Consider the following 16,592-nt stretch of genomic DNA (forward strand, 5'->3'; position numbering starts at 1 on the left):
TTTCACACTGAAATGTATAAATAAGAAAAACCAAATGATTTGAGGAAGGGAGGGGATAAAACCCAAGTGCTAGTCTATGCATTTGAATTGCTATTGTTTAGCAAATTTTCTTCTGTACTGGAGCGCTGGTATCTTTTCATTGTGCGCCAACACTGCAGTTCATCTGGGTCAGTGTGGATAAAATTATTATTATTTTCCTTTATTTCTGGCTGTTTAAAAAAAATAAAAAAGCTGGTTTCATTTTCTTTGAAGATGAATAGTGTTTATTAGTCAAAATGTCAAAGGCAGATCGTAAAAGTAATTGTAGTTTTCTACATAAGTCTCTAAATTCTTGTATGCAAAATGGTCTTATTACACTCGGTGCAATGGATTCACAAGCTTGTTATGGGACAAGAGAGAACAAAATTGGGGCCAATACTTTTATAATTACTTAGGGTAACAGAAGTGAGGCTTGCTGTCCCCCTCATAACTACAATGAAGGTAATATGCTGCTTTGGAAAGTCCATTATTCCGGCTGGTTTTGTCGGTTTCTGTGAAGTTAACGTCACTTTCTTTGCAGCGAGTTCTCAGTCCTTTTTCAATTTTTCTATTCGTGCATTAAAGGCCTCTTCCTGTATTTGCAGCTTTTCGTTTATCTCAGTCTGTGAAGACAATCATAAAAAAAAGTGGTTAGGATGGAGCTATCTTTTGCTGCACATTGTCTTTGTGGTTTTGACATACTATAGTGCCTAAAGACAGACATTATCCTTCACACACCTTCCTGTTTTGCAGACATAGCCGTGTTTAAGCCTGTAGTGATGTGATAACACTTTATCATATTTCTCTGCACATTCCCAATGTATAGCATGTCTGCTACGAACAGGAAGTGGTATTTCGACAGCCATTTTTCACATAGCCTTGTGTTGGAAGATAGGATAATTTATCTGTATTTTCAGACAGACTTTACCAATAAGTACCAGATCAGAATAACTGCTCTGGGCTCGGTTTTTGCATTGTTACTGGTCCCCGCACCTTTTGCAATGGATGTGTTTGTCTCCCGAGTGATCCATTCTAAATGGACGCTTGGAAAGCTAGCTGTTTGTGTGAAATCACAACACAAATAAACTCACAATTAGACCCATTTTCGTAATTACACATCATATGTTGTAATTCTTGGAATGAGTGTTCTTTGTGGTATACATAAATACATATTTTAGTGGAGAAAAGATATTGCTGACAGGTTTGAGCTGTTACTGAGACTGCAGTAACATTTAGCCTCCAGCAGTGATATTCTGTGGACGAGCACCAGCTACCTGCAAAATTCCAGAAAGATATTCAGATTATCGGAACATTAGCGGTCCTGGAAATGCCTTCCCTTTTCCACAGCGGATAATAAAATTGTATTCAAAATGCCAGTGGTGGGGAAACAGCAAAACTAATTTTGTTATTGTTGTTTTGAGTCGATGAAAACATTCCCTGTTTTTGTGAGGAGAACCCAATTTGAAGCTCAGAACAGTAATAGGTGTCTTGTAATTGAGGTCTTCAGGGTAACTGTGTTTGGAGATCTGATTGTTTTCATTTAAATACAAAATAATTAAAAAATCAAACACATATTTTTTCTTTTTATGAGTGAGGTGACAGTAATTTTATAATCTCTACACTGATTATCTGACGAGATTTTGTTTTTCCTTTATAATAAACCCTGATAGTTCTGACAAGACTATCAATAAACCATTGTTGTTGCTATTGTTAGGTGCCATTAAGACAGTTTCAACTCATAGTAACCCCGTGCATAGCGAAAGAAAACAATACCTAGTCTTGTGCAATTCTCACACTGTTGTCACGTTTGAGCCAATCAATCTCACTGAGGTTTATCCACCACTTTTTTCTGATCTTCTATTTTACCAAGTTTGGCACCTGATAACATGTCCAGAGCTCATGAGACAAAGTGCTTCCAAGGAACATTTTGGTAGCAGCATTTTTTTTTTGTTTTTTTCTTTTTCCAAAACAAAACCTTCTAAAGTTCTAAAACTTTTGTTCTTCTAGAAGTCAATGGAGCATTCAATATTCTTCAGCAACACCAAAAATCAGATGAGTCCATTTTAATTTGATCTTCCTTTTTCACTGTTCTGTTTTCACATGCATAGTTTATGGCTAGGAAACATGCAGACCCTTCCAAATCATAGCAGCCCTACGTATAAATGAAGGAAACATTTCAGAGCCCAGTGCCATTCTCACAATTGCTGCTGTGCGGGCTCCCCTTGGTACAGTCACTGCATTAATTCATTTTGTTCAGGTACTTCTTCGTCACTGACCCGCCACTTTCTCCTAAAGTCTTTCGCCTAAAGTCTTTCTCCAGGGACTGACCTCTCCTGGTAACATGCCTAGGAGATTAAGTCTTGCCATTCTTGCCTCACAACTGCATTCTTGCTGTACTTCTTCCAAGGTAGATTCGTTAGTTCTACTGGTGGCCCAGACTATATCCAATAGTCCTCATCAAGAGCACACTTCAAAGGCATCAATTCTTTCCCCAGCTTCCTTATTTTAGCTTATCTTGCACATATAGATGGGCGGCTGAAAACACCAGGGCACACTATAGTGCTCACAGTGGCATCTACATGTTTTAACCCTTAAAAAATGTCCTTTGCAGAATTTTAATGTACTTATCATTCAATTTCTTGACTGTTGCTTCTATGACCATTGATTGTGGACCCAAGTAAATGAAATTCCTTAACAACTCAACTCTTTTCTGTTTATCTTGATATTGCCTACTGGTCTAGATGTGAGAATTTTTCTCTACTTTATGGTGAAGTACAATCCATACAAAAAGTCTTTGATCTTCATCAGGAAGTGCTTCAAGCTGTCTTTACTTTCATCAAGCAAGATTGTGTCATCTGCATAATGCAGGTTGCTAAAGAGTCTTCCTTCCTATTTTGACACTGGGTCCGTAGAGTTCAGTTGTGGTGTGGTTGGGTTTTGGGTTTTTTTTAAATTTTTTGCTCAGCATGCAATTGAATAGGCATGGAGAAAGGATACAATTCTGACACACACCTTTTCTAATTTAAAACTACACAGAATCATACTGTTCTCTCCCAAGAGCCCCAATGTATATGTTTTGTGTAAGCATAATAAAATTTTGTGGAATTCTCATTCTCTGCAATGTTATCCATATTAATTATTATTCACACAGTCTAATGCTTAGTATAACCAATATTGCATAGTGAACATCCTTACGGTATTCTCTGCTTTTAGCCAAGACCTTTCCGACATTGCAGTGATAGCCCTTGTTACAAGTTCTCTTCCGAATCTGGCATGAATGTTTGGCCATTCCATGTTGATGGACTGCTGTGATGTTTTTGGATTATCTTCAGCAATATTTACTGTGTATGATGTAGTATTGTATATGATGCATTATATAGTATTTCATGATAATCTTTGCATTCAACTATATCACCTTCCTTTTGAATGAACAATAATATATAAATCTCTTGCAGTCAATGGGTCAGGAAGCTGCCTTTCACATTTCCTAGCATAGATGATAACTTCCAGCATTGCATTCCTTTGTTGAAACATCTCAACTCCTTGAGCTAGTTTTTTTTTCACCACGGCCTTCAATGCAGCTTAGACTCCACCCCGCCTTCAGTTCTACTGCTTGTATATCACATAAACTACTTCCTGAAAAGGTTGAACATCGATCAACTCTTTTTGATATGGTATCTCTGAATTCTTTGCATCTACTTCTGATTATACATGTATGGTTCAATATCTTGCTTACAGAATCCTTTAATATTACACCTCATGACTTGATTTTCCCCCTCTTTTCTCTCAGATTGAGAAATGTCAACCATGCTATTTCCTTTTAGCTTCAAGTCTTTGTGCACATCTATAGAATATTTTGCTTTGTCTTCTCATGCCACACTTTAAAATCTTCTGTTCAATTCTTTTACCACATTGGTTATTCTGTTTACATCAGCTACTTCAAGAGCAGGTTTCAGAGTCTTTCTGAAATCCATTTTAAACTTTTCTTTCATTCCTTTCCTTTTAAAGGCCTTTCTTCATGTTAGATGTGCTTGATGTCATCTCATAACTTGTCTGGTCTTTGGTCATTAATATGTGAATAAAATGTGGTGAAAAACTGTTGCAATCCCAAAGGCATGCATGGCAATCTCCTCCTATGCAATGAAACTGCCTCTGAAAACCCACTGGAGGGTCAGCTATAGGTCAGTTCTGACTTGATGATACGCAACAACAACAATATACTCAAGTTATAGCACCTATTTATTAGAAGGAAAGAGTTTTAATGACCCGTGGGTAGGAAGTTGTCCTGCTAATACAAAGGTGGCTTCCTCCCTGGTGGTTCAAATCCATTAGTGGCTCTGTGAAATAAAGATGAGCAATCATCTCCCATGCTATCTATAGCCTCCAAAACCCACTAGAGGATAAACTACGAGTCAGGACTGACTCATTGGCAATGCGTGAGGGAAAGATACTCAGAGTGGCACTTTTGCTCATATATACATGTTTTACTTTTCCTCAGCTTCAACTTGAACTTGCATGTGTGTAATTGATGGTCTTCCCCACAAGTAGCCATTGGCCTTATTCTGACTGAGTTTCTCCATTTCTTTTCAACAAATATAATCTATTTGATCCCAAGAAGGAATATCATATTTGGAAAGATAGAGGGTCAGCAAAAAGAAGACTCCCAATGAGATAGACTTGACACAGTGACTACTGGGCTCAAGTGTTTCAGATGGTAAGGATGGCACAGGACAGGGTTCAGAACTGTCACTCACAGTGTCACTATGAGTCGTACTCAATTTGACGGCACCTAACAACAACAACAACAACAACAACAACAACAACAACAACAATTCTATCCAGTGAGGCCCACTGTGTGGACACCATTTATGTAGCTGAAAAAAAAGGTGTCTGCAATGACTAAATTATTGGTCTTGCAAAATTCTATCATGTGACTCCTAGTATTGCTTCTGTTATTAAGGTTATATTTCCCATCTATTGATTCTTCTATTGATTGCCAAAAGAACAAACAAATCTGTCTTGGAGAAAGTGCAATTGTGGTGCTATTTACAGGCATGTTGTCAGGAGAAACCAGCTCTGGGGGGAAAAATTCTGGTAATGATAAAGGGTTAGTCGAGGAGATGAAGCTCCGCAATGAGATGGATTTACACAGTGACTACAATAATGATGATGGCTGAGGATAGGGCAAGGTTCTCCTCTGTAGGGTTCCTATGAATCATAATTGACTTGATACCATCTAATAATAATAAATTCTTCCTTATTTCAAATTTAAGTATTAAAATCAATAGTAATTATCAATGTTAATTGAATATTTGATCAATTTTAGAATGTAAAAAAGAAAATTATTCAGCTTTGGTATTAATATTTGATGCATAAATTTGAATTGTAGTTGTTTTAACTTGTTTTCTTCGTAGATTTGTGCATATTATTTTATAACTGACAGTGACTACTTCAGGACAGATTGAAATGTTGTTTTTGATAGTTATTATGAGACTTCGCCTCACATACTTTGGATAAATTGCTAGGAGGTGCTATTCCTTGGGGAGGGACATGATGTTAGGAAGGGTAGAAGGTTGGCAAAGGAAGTGAAGACCCTCAACCAGGTGGACTGACGTGGTGACTGCTGTAATAGGCTCTTGTGTGTCAGGAAGTGTGAGGATAGCACAGGACAGGACTGGTTTCAGATCTTTTGTTCATAGGGTCACTATGAGTCATACTCAACTTGACAGCACCCAACAACAACATTCCTCTTCAATTTTTCATTCTCATCATAGTAGGTCACATAAATTTTCTGAACCAAAATGACTGGGGACATTTTAGTTTACATCAGTATCAAAAATGTAAACTTTTCACATGACTGTTAGTTTTTCCTAGCTAAAGTTTTCTCAAGTTCCTGAATCAAATCTGATGCTTGACTTTGAATATTTTCCTTTCCTGGTGGGTGAGTGAGAGGTATGGGAGAATGGAAAATTGTCCTTCAGGAAAAGTGTACTTTTGATTCATCTGGAACTCTGTCATTTCTTCACTCACTAATTGCCATACCTTTAGACAGGTGCAATAGGAAATGATGCATCCTTCTCAACAACTCATTACCATTGAGTCATAACTGACTCATGTTGTTGTTATGTGCCATCGAGTCACTTGCAACTCATAGCGACCCTATGTACAAGAGTCCTAAACGCTGTTCTATCCTGTGCCAACCTCGCCGTCTCAAACACATTCATTCCCACCACTCCACTCACAGAATCGATCCCTTTCATTGAGGGTAGCTGACCCTCTAGTGGGTTTTTGGAGGCTATCAGTCTCATGGGAGGAGATTGCCTATCTTACTTCCAATAGTGGCTGGTGGATTTAAACCACCAGGAGATGAACCACTTTTGGGTTGACAGTGAAATCCTTACCAGCTATGCCAATGCTATGAGATCTCCCTTCCTGGGAATCTTTCCTGGAATCAAGAATATCTTCATGCAATGGTTTTGGTGAAATAAAAATGTCCCTGGCTTAAGAATATAAAATTATGATTTTAATTTAGGTTCGCAGTCTTGGGTAAGTCACTTAACATTAGTTCTTATCTGACAAATGAAACAGGAAATCTAGATAACATGAAACACACTCTCTCACTTTTAAAATAATTTCAACTTCCTATTTTAAAATAATTTCAACTTCCCAGTGGTGTACTTCACTAGTATCATATATATTTGATAGGATATCATGGACTCTTTAAAAATATGTTGACTTATGTCTTGAAAATAATTTCAAAGTCTAGAACATGTTGGATTATATATAGTTTGCAATTATTTGAATATATATTATTTCCATTATTCCAAAGGACTCGAAAGCATTGTTGGAAGTCATAAGTTGATTCTTTACACTTTCAATACATGTTCTTCCATTTGACCATTGTTGTTGTTGATTGTTGTTGAGTCAAGCACAACTCATAGTGACCCTAGGAACAAAACACCTAAAGCCTTTCTGTAACTATTGCCATTTCTCCAAGTTCATAGAGTTTCCAGAGGCATGTTGTTTAGGAAGTCAATTCCACTCCTGTAGCCAAACCTGTTTTAAGCTGGGAGCTCCATCAAAACACTGTCCACCATGGGCAACCGTTATGGCATTTGATCCCCCAATGGCACAAAGTTCAGCATCACAACAAACCCAGATTATCTCAGTACATCAAATTGACAGAGGGGTGTTGTACAACTTAGAAGAATGTTCTTCCAAAATATAGTAACAAGAGGTCTGTGGGCTTAGGCCCTAGGGCCCAACCAACTTTTAAAAACAAGGACTCTCCAGGAGGTCTTGTTGACTCTAAACAAGAGGCTTAACTAAAAAACAACCAAATATTCCACACAATCCTCAACTAAAACAAGAGCGACCTTCAACCAAAACAAGAGCAAGAGGACCCAGCTTACAGAGTCCAAGTCTCCAAAGTGGAGACAAGGGCCTGGCTTTAAATACAGGGCCCTCCACAGGTCTTGCTGACTTTAAATAAGAGGCTTAAATAAAAACCAACCAAACATTCCACATGACCCTCAACAAAAATTACGTATACTGCATCAAAACAGATGTGCGAAAGAACAGTTTAAAAGCAATATATGATTGGGTATTATGGTTATGACAAGAGTCCAGAATGAAGGTTACATAATGGAGTGTACTATGGGGTGGGGGAACTGTATACCAATGAAGGAATTTTTCTTTTACTTTTCAAAGAGAAGAGAAAACTTGGGGGGGAGGGGGCAGGGAGAAAAATGCAACAGTAAATGAATAGAAATCCAAAATCTCTGTAAATGTTCATTAAAATCAATAAATTTTTTTTTAAAAGAAGAATGCCCAACTTGCAGAGTTCAGCCACATCACTCAGTTTCCATTTGATCAACAGTCAGTCAAATTTATTTTCAACTAAGGAACTATGGCCAACTCACTAGGTTTTTTTATTCAACTAGAATCTATTTCTAGTGTTTAGACGAACACTTAGAGCCAATAGAAATCATCTGAGTATGCAGGATGGGGCAAGATTCAGATCTTTTGTTCACAGGGTTGCCAAGGGTTGTAATCAACTTGATGGCATCTCACCAAACTTTACCTAAATTAAGTGTGGACCTTGGGGAGAGGATCATCAAGGAAAGGTGCATGCCTGATAGAGTGGTATACTAGAAGAGGAAAATAATCTTTGAATTTTAACACTCAGTATTTCAGACTAGACATAGCCAGCAGAGTTTAGACCAAAAGACTATTGGTCATGAACTGGCTTCTCTGCAATGCTTTCTCAAATTCTCCAGAACACTGCAGAGCACAAACGCTATACTACAACCACTAGGACTGGAAGTGGGTTTTGTTTCCTTTCAAGAAAGAGTGGAAGCCCTACAACCTGGTTTTAACATTGACGACTACTTTGAATTTGTCATTGGACATGACCTTGAAATGATCTCATGCTCATTTTAACCTAGAATACTCATGTTGTTGTTGTTAAGTGCCGTAGAGTCATAGATGACTCATAGAGACTCTATGAATGAAAGACCTGAATACTTGTATAACTTTCTCTACATTAATACTGACCTAAAAATTCTCAAAGTTTTGAAATGGCAAACATTTTAAAGCTTTCCCATTATTTTATCATATTGTTCAGACAGGTCCTACAGCTAACATTTAATCCAAGAATTTACCATTAGCATTCATATTTCTCTGAAATGTAATTCTTTAACTATATTAAAGTTTGCTCTACTGGGTATAATTTTTATTATACAAGTCAGGGCCAAAATAACTTCATTTTGAATATATATTTAAAATGAAAATGCCTTAATTGTATAGGTTTAAAAAGTTTGCTCTATTCAGTATAATTTTAATTGACATCTCAGGGCCAAGATAACTTCATTCTTAATAAAGCTCTAAAACTATAAACTGAACCAATGGGAAACCATTCTGACTTACCAGCACATTACAAAAATTAAGGATGCATACTCTAATTCCAGAAATTCTGAGTTATATAAAGTAAAATATGCCTGTAAGCAATGCAAAAAGGACCTTTGAAAAGGTTATGCTTAAAGCATGGATTCTCTATCATCTTTTCCTCTAAAAATTACAGGAACTATAGTAAATTTTTTAGGAAAGGAGAAAAACTATAGTCAATTTTTAGACATTAATAATAAGTTATTAAACTGTGCTACACTCAGGAATGCTGATTCGTATATTCAGAAGACACTGACCACGGGGACGTGGCAGTGATTAAGGCCAGGGAGACTGGAAGGCAGGTTTTAGAAATGGAACACAACTTAGCCATCTAAAACAGAAGGAGAAATTTAGGTAAGCAATTTAGGTAATTACTCAACCTGGAATATGACCAAGACACAAGAGTAAACACTGAAAAAGTGCTGTGCCATGAGAGTATTAAAACCCAAAGTAGTTTGGTCGTGATATTAGAGGTTATGTGGTTTTTGTGGATAACACTGGAATTAGGACTACCGCCCAGTTCCCAGCTCCTATTTAGGGTCTTTCATCAGCTTCCGACCCTGGAAACTCTAGACAAATGACTTAGTCTTTCGGTGTCTCATTTTTCAATTTATTTATCAAAGGTACTGTGTGCTAAGATTACTGGTATAAGATAAAGGGCTTTTCTATCTTCAGACAATGTATAAATTCACATCATGATACCATTTTATTGAAAACTTGGCAGTCATGTGGTCCACACTGATGTCTGAGAATCCACTTAATATGGAAATGACCATGGCACCTAAAAGATCCCCATCCCTCACCTCTGGTCCAAGTTCTTCCTATGCCTAATTACATTTAGATGAGCAAGCTAATGAACTTCTAGGCCAGGGAACAATTGCTTCAGGCCAATAGGATGATAACACACACAGAGCAATAATTCTATTTCCTATGTAGTAAAGGTAGAAAAGCTGTGGTCTCTAATACTGGGGAGAAAAAGTGCAATGAATAGTTAAGAAAAACATACTGCTTGGTATATGGAACTCAGCCTTGCTAAAGATGTTTTCAATTTTTTGGGCCTGCAAACAATTCCATTACTGTCTAGCAGCTCCTCGGCAATGATTTCAGCGTCACAGGATCGCGAGAAGCCCAGGGCCATGATTATACACAAACTATATTTAGATTAAATGTTATCAAATCTAAAAAGGAGATACGTTCCGAGCTCAGCTTAATTCAGCTGCACTCTGCCCTTCCACACAGTAACCAGTTATTACATTCATGGGGTTGTTAACAATAAAGCTTTGTGTAAAACGTGTTCTTCCACTATTTCTGGTAAACACTAAACACCCCTTATTAAGCTAAGGACTTTGGCTGGTTCTGTTGGCACCAAATCATTAAATGTTCATGTAAATACTGCAATAACATTTGGTGATTAAACAAGTAACAAGGTATGCTCATGCCAAGCTAATCTTTTGCTCTTTCTCCATTAGTTGTTACTATTTCGTCTCTCTCTTAACTATCTTTTCTCTCTCTCTCTCTCTCTCTCTCTTTCTCTCCCCCCCCTCTCTCGTTCCATGTTCAGTTAATAACTCCATTGTACCATGAGAGGCGCTAGGATTTTAAATATGCAATATGTTGCCTTATTCATGGCACTCTTCAAAATAAGAGAGACATTTACTCAAAATATGTAACCCACTTATTTAGTAATTTTTGCCTATAAAATGTATAAAATGATGTGATTTCTTGCAGAATTTTTGGGTTTGAGGTAGAAACATTTTATTTCTTTTTTCCTTACAGAATGAAAAAAAGATTCAGCATCAAGCTAAATTGGTTGGTCACTGGCAGCTACTACAATCAGTTTTTGCAGCCACTGGTATGCTTTACTTAGCTACAAATAATGTGTACAGAGAACAAGGCATCTAAAAAGGAGTTTAATGACTAGAATGTCTCTCTTTAGAAGTTTGGTGTGAGAAGATTCAGCTGAGGATCATGGTTTGATCTTCAGGTTTACTGCTCACAAATGTATCCAGATTCCTTCTGCATGAGCCATGTTTACAGTGTAACAAAGCTCAGAGTTTCACTGTTTCTTCTTTTTTTTTTTTTTTTAGTTTCAATGAAGCATGATTTTGTAAACTGATAACAAGCACCACATTAAATGCTCTTGGCAAATCTATTTTATGATTTTATTAATCTCAGATGACTCAGTTGAAAGTTATGTCAAGACATTAAATTGAACTCCTTCATTGTAAACATCACACTTGCTGTTAGAGCATGTGTAGTGTTTTCAGGCATTAAGGTTGAGGTTGATTCATTAACTAGTAATAAGAGAGTATACAATAAAAATTGAGTACCTGAATGGTGATTAGAATGTCATCTGTTACTTGATCCAGCACTGATTTTATATCTTCAATGGTCAAACCAACTAAAGCATCCACTTCTGATACATCTTCTCCGTGGGTCTCCTCAGGACCTTGTTTTGGATCCAATCCCTAGTGTGGTGAATGTAAACAACACTCAGATGAGTTGTGGATCATTCAGTGATTTTTATTTAATGTCAGATTTCTGTTGGCTACATTTTTGGGTTCATCTGGAACAAGTTTTACTTTGAAGCTACCTTGCATTCTGATTGCCCATTAGGGCTTTAACAGCTCAAGTCACATTGCTAAGGCAGTACCTATTTTGAGGAGAGTTAAAGTGGAGATGAAGACCCTGGATGAGATGAATTGACAGTGACTGAGGTAATGGGTAAGTGTGTGAGAGTCAGTGAGACTGGCTCAGAATAGGGCAGGTTTCAGAGCCGTTGTACATAGGCTTGCTTTGTATGAACCGCAGGCAACCGGATGGCACATAACAACACCAAAAGTGGAAATTAGGCAGAAAGGAGTGAAAGAGACTAATATCATCAAACCCTCTCAACTTGTCCATCTGTAACTAAGTATTAAAAGAAATACTTGTTCATGGAAAATCAGAAAGCAAGAACACTTGGGAAGATATTTGATCCCCACTCTCTGCCCTTTGAGGAAATGAGACTGAAGTAGGGGAATAAAAAGGAAAAGATGCGCACTGTCATTTCTGCATCTGATGGTGGTTGTGGCACGATGAATGCTGAGTAAATATCAGAAGAAATTCCTTCTTCCAGAGGACCTGGAAAGGGGCTATCTGCGGACTTGACAACCTCTATCACCTCCTGCAGGAGAAGACAAGAGCTGTATTAGGATAGAGCCTTTGGCCAATAACCACAATTTCAGCCAATTCTATTATAAAATGTACCACTATCCCAAGCCTATATTTTACACACCATCTCTTCTTGAGATCAATTCTTGAGGCCCTCTGCCTTATTAGTTCTCTAGCATTTTTGCACTCCATACCTTATAATGAGACTTTTGCCCTTCCTATTGGAGAACTGACGCCTTTGAGCTGTGGTGCTGAAGAGTACTGAAGATAGCATGGACTGCTAGGAGAACAAACAAGTTCATCCTGGAGAGGGTGAGACCAGGCTTCTCCTTGGAGGCAAGGATTCTGAGGCTTCATCTGATATACTTTGGGCATACTGCAAGGAGGGACCTGTCCTTGGAGAGGGAAGTATTGCTTAGGAATGTGGAGGGACAGTGCAAGAGAGGAAGACCCTTGATGAGATGGATTGATTCAGTGACTGGGGTAATGGGGATAGGTATGTTGGAGACAATAAGATTGGTACAGGATAGATCAGGGCGTAGGACTGTTGTACAAAGGGGTTGCTATGAGCCACAAATGACTCGATGGCACATAACAACAACAATAACAACAACAACAACAACAACAACACTGTTTTATTATCTTTCTATGCTCTATGTTTTAAGATCAACACGTTTAAAGAAAAAACACTGGAGGTACATAAATACATCAAATTATTAACATCCCATTGAGACTTGGAAAAAACCCCTGAAATCATAGTACATTTATTTTTAACTTTCCATAATATCTCAAGTAAACAAGCATGTTATATTTATCATTTCTTTTTATGTAGAGAGTTTTTGGGAAGTACTGGCATCTAAGATAGCACAACAGCTAAAATATAGTGTATATTTTCCTTTGAATTAATATTTTGAAATTTAACTTGATTTTATAGAAAGTTGCTGTTGGGTGAAAATACACACTGACGTATAATTTTATAGATAAAAATTAGAAACAAAGGAGCTAAATGATTGGCTTAGATCAAAAGTACCCACCAACAAAGCTGGGAATGAAAACCTTGCTGTTGGTTTCCTGGCCTGTGTTGTTTTCAGTAAACTTTTATATGTCATCATACGTCCATGATTGGAAATTATGTATATTATTGATAATTTAATTTTCTTTTACAAAGTTATATCATTGCAGATTATTTTAAATTGCATCACTGTTAATGAAAATAAATTACTGGGAAAGCCTATCAGAATTGGTTTTTCCTCTCATCTCATTCATAAGCCACTGCTTTTCCCTAAATGGACTATATAAGCATTTTCATTGTCCCTCCAAATTATTTATACCTTTGTCCACACTTGTTTTTCATCCTTTCACATATTCTATTGCTCTTTATTTTTCCAAGATAGGGAAAGGAAAACAGTTCATTATATTTTAGTGGCCTCTGAACTATTATAGGTAAAATAAATAAGCTACACCTGGAACTCCAGAGACAAGGGGAGGTGATGAGGCATTTGCTTACTGGTGTATATTTTAATGTACGATGAGTTAACTCACTGGGTGAGTGAGACTTCAAAATAGAAGAGAAAGGAATTGATTAATGTTTATGGAGCACTGCTGATTCCAGGAATGTAATGAATTTTCTTTTCATCAAGCAGAGTTTTGAGGATAGGTGGGTCAAGGACAGTGAGATCTTCTCAGGATAGAGCAGGTTCAGAGCTATTGTGCATAAGGTCACTATGAATCATAGTCAACTCGATGGCAACAACAGAGCAGAGTTTCATCATCTCTACTGTTGTCATATTTTTGTTGTTCATAAACAGTATAGACCATTCTGCTATTTTGCCTTTATTCTTGGTTGTTGTTAAGTGCCATTGAGTTGAGTATAAGTCACAGTCACCCTGTGAACAACAGATCTGAATCTGTTCTATCTTGTGCCATCCTTACATTTCCTGACACACTAGAGCCCACTGACGCAGGCACTACGTAAGTCCATCTGGCTGAGGGTCTTGCTCTCCTTCGTTGACGTCCCTTTCCAAGGAACAGTACATCCTAGCAATATTCCTGAAGTACGTGAGGCAAAGCTTTATTATCTTTGCTTCCAAGGAGTACTCTGGCAGCACTTTGTTCAAGACATATTTATCTGTTCTTTTGGCAGCCGTTGGGATGTTCAGCACTCTTCTCCAACACCACAGTTCAAAGACCTCAATTTTTCTTTTGTCATCCTTATTCATTCTCCAGCTCTTTGACGCATAGCAAGTGATCAGAAAGACCATGGCTGGAATCAGACACATCTTAGTCCTCAAACTGGCTTCGATGCCCCTCAATAATTTGGAGAGGTCCTTAACTGTAGACTTTCCCAGTGCAATGAGTTGCCTGATTTTTTGACTACTGGTATCAAGGGTGTTAATTGTGAATCCAGGTAAGATGAAGTTGTTCATGATGTTGCTTATCAGACCAGTGGTAAGAAATTTTGTTTTCTTGGCACTGAGATGTAATCCATACTGAAGGCTGTACTCTTTGATCTTCTGCAACAAGGGCTTCAAGTTCTACTCACTTTCAGCAAGCAAGGTGTGTCATCTGCACAAGGGAGGTTATTGATGAGTCTTCCTCTGATCTTGATGTCACATTCTTCCTGGCAGATGTTCTCAGTAGAATGCTTCTTCATCCTGGTAACAATAGACTCCAGCTTCTTCCCATGTGTGTCCTTTCTTCCATATGGGGGAAAACCAAAACAAAATAACAAAAACCAAACTAAAAAAACAACCCACCAAACCTCAGTTGTGGCTATTTCAGACTTAGTTTCCTATTGCTGCTATAACAGAAATAATCACAATTAGGTGTTTCTAACAAACGGAAACTTTCAGTTTGTTGTTGTGTGCTGTTGAGTCAGCATCCCCTAATAGTGACTCTCCAGCAAGTTTTTAGAGGCAGTAAATCACACGAGAGGAAATTGCCTATTCTTCTCTCACAGAGTTGCTGGTGGATTTGAACCTTGTGCCTCTGGGATTGCAGTGAAGCTTCTTTTAAAAAAAATAAAAATCAAGTTTGGGGTACTAACTCTTAGGGAAGGCTTTCGCTTTCTTTTGGCTTGAACTTAGGGTCTTTGTCTCCTTTCAGCACCTGTGGACCTTGTGTACCTTCAAAACTCTGTATGTCTTGGTAGCAGTCTTCCTCTGGGTCTGGGCTGATTCCTTAATCTCTATTCACTTGTTTAATCTCTTTTATATTCTTTTATATTTCAAAAGAGATTGCCTCAGAATAAAACCTAATAATTTTCATAACTGCCTCTAATCCAGCCTCATTAATATCATAGAGGTGAGGGTTTATAACACATGAACTCAAACCACTGAACTGATTAATATCGGACCTTCCCATGGGTTTTCAAAAGGTATAAAACTGCATGAGAGCAGATTGTTAATCTTTCTCCCAATGAGCAGCTGGTGAGTTTGAACCTCTTACCTTTAGGTTGGCAGCACAACTCCCTACTCACAAGGCCACCTGAGCTTCCTTTACAACATAGGTGTGCAGTAAAGTCAGAACTGACTCATAGCTTATATGCTAGTATATTTTCAGAGGCTATAAATTGCACAGGAAGAGACTGCTCATTGTTATCCATGGAGTATCTGGTGGATTTGAATTCTGTGCCTTTGGGATTGCAGCACAGCTTCTTACCCTTAGACCACCAGAGCTCCCTTTACATAGTATAATTATATCAAGTCACAAAACGGAGGACAATTATGTAACACTGAGGACACAGTTTAGCCAAAATGACCTGTATTTTGTGGGACACAATTAGTCCATAACATTGTCTCATGGTGACCTGATGTACACCAAAGTAGAACTTTTATTCTTAGAGTTTCCAATATTTTCTATTTCAGAGGTATTTCACCAGACCTTTCTTCTGAAGTGTGTCTGAATGAGCTCGAACCTTCAGCCGTTTGGTTAGCTGCCCAGTGCATAATCATTTGTCTCCTCATTTATCTGTTGGTACACTTCAGTGCAAGCAGACATTTTTGTTCAAATGTTTAATTCATCTCTAATACTCATCTCCACCCAACCCCTTTGCCCATGGTCTTGATTTCTTTTTAAGACTCAACTGAATTTACTGCCAACTACTGATTTTTTTTCTAGTAGTCTTTGTACTGCTGGGGTTGTCTGTGTTTGAGAGAGAGTGTGTGTGAGAGAAGGAGGGAGAGGAGGGAGTGGGAAGGAGGGAGGGAGGGAAATGGAGGAAGGGACGGAGAGAGAAGGAGGGAGAAAGAAGGAGCGAGAGAGAGAACTTCATCTGAAAAACTTGAAATTTTGACTTAATGCTTCAGGGAAATTTGAGCTTGCCTTTTCGTTGATTTTTATGAGTGTAGGTCATACAGCTATTAGTTTGATTTAATTTGTGTGCAAAAACTGAGGGTGAGAATTTGTTTTCTTCAGGGCGTTTTGCATTCTATTATTGAAACAAACCATAGCTATGTTTTTCACTTCCATGAAGA

At 37.8% G+C, this 16,592-nt stretch overlaps 1 protein-coding gene across 1 annotated transcript in view; it reads right to left on the minus strand.

Annotated features, from left to right (window-relative positions):
- Window positions 1-566: 566 nt before the first annotated feature.
- The window catches only part of LOC102875941 (chromosome unknown open reading frame, human C10orf107), a 195,586-nt gene continuing 179,560 nt past the window's right edge, over window positions 567-16,592 (minus strand). Inside the window, exons 6-8 of the mRNA XM_006889059.1 lie at window positions 12,008-12,130; window positions 11,295-11,432; window positions 567-641 (exon numbers count right to left, since the gene is read on the minus strand). Coding sequence (XP_006889121.1) covers window positions 567-641; window positions 11,295-11,432; window positions 12,008-12,130 — 336 coding nt within the window. The remainder of the gene's footprint in view (window positions 642-11,294; window positions 11,433-12,007; window positions 12,131-16,592) is intronic.

Source organism: Elephantulus edwardii, unplaced genomic scaffold, assembly GCF_000299155.1.
Source record: "Elephantulus edwardii isolate Elephantulus edwardi_28Jun2011 unplaced genomic scaffold, EleEdw1.0 scaffold00074, whole genome shotgun sequence".
NCBI classification, from domain to species: Eukaryota; Metazoa; Chordata; class Mammalia; order Macroscelidea; family Macroscelididae; genus Elephantulus; species Elephantulus edwardii.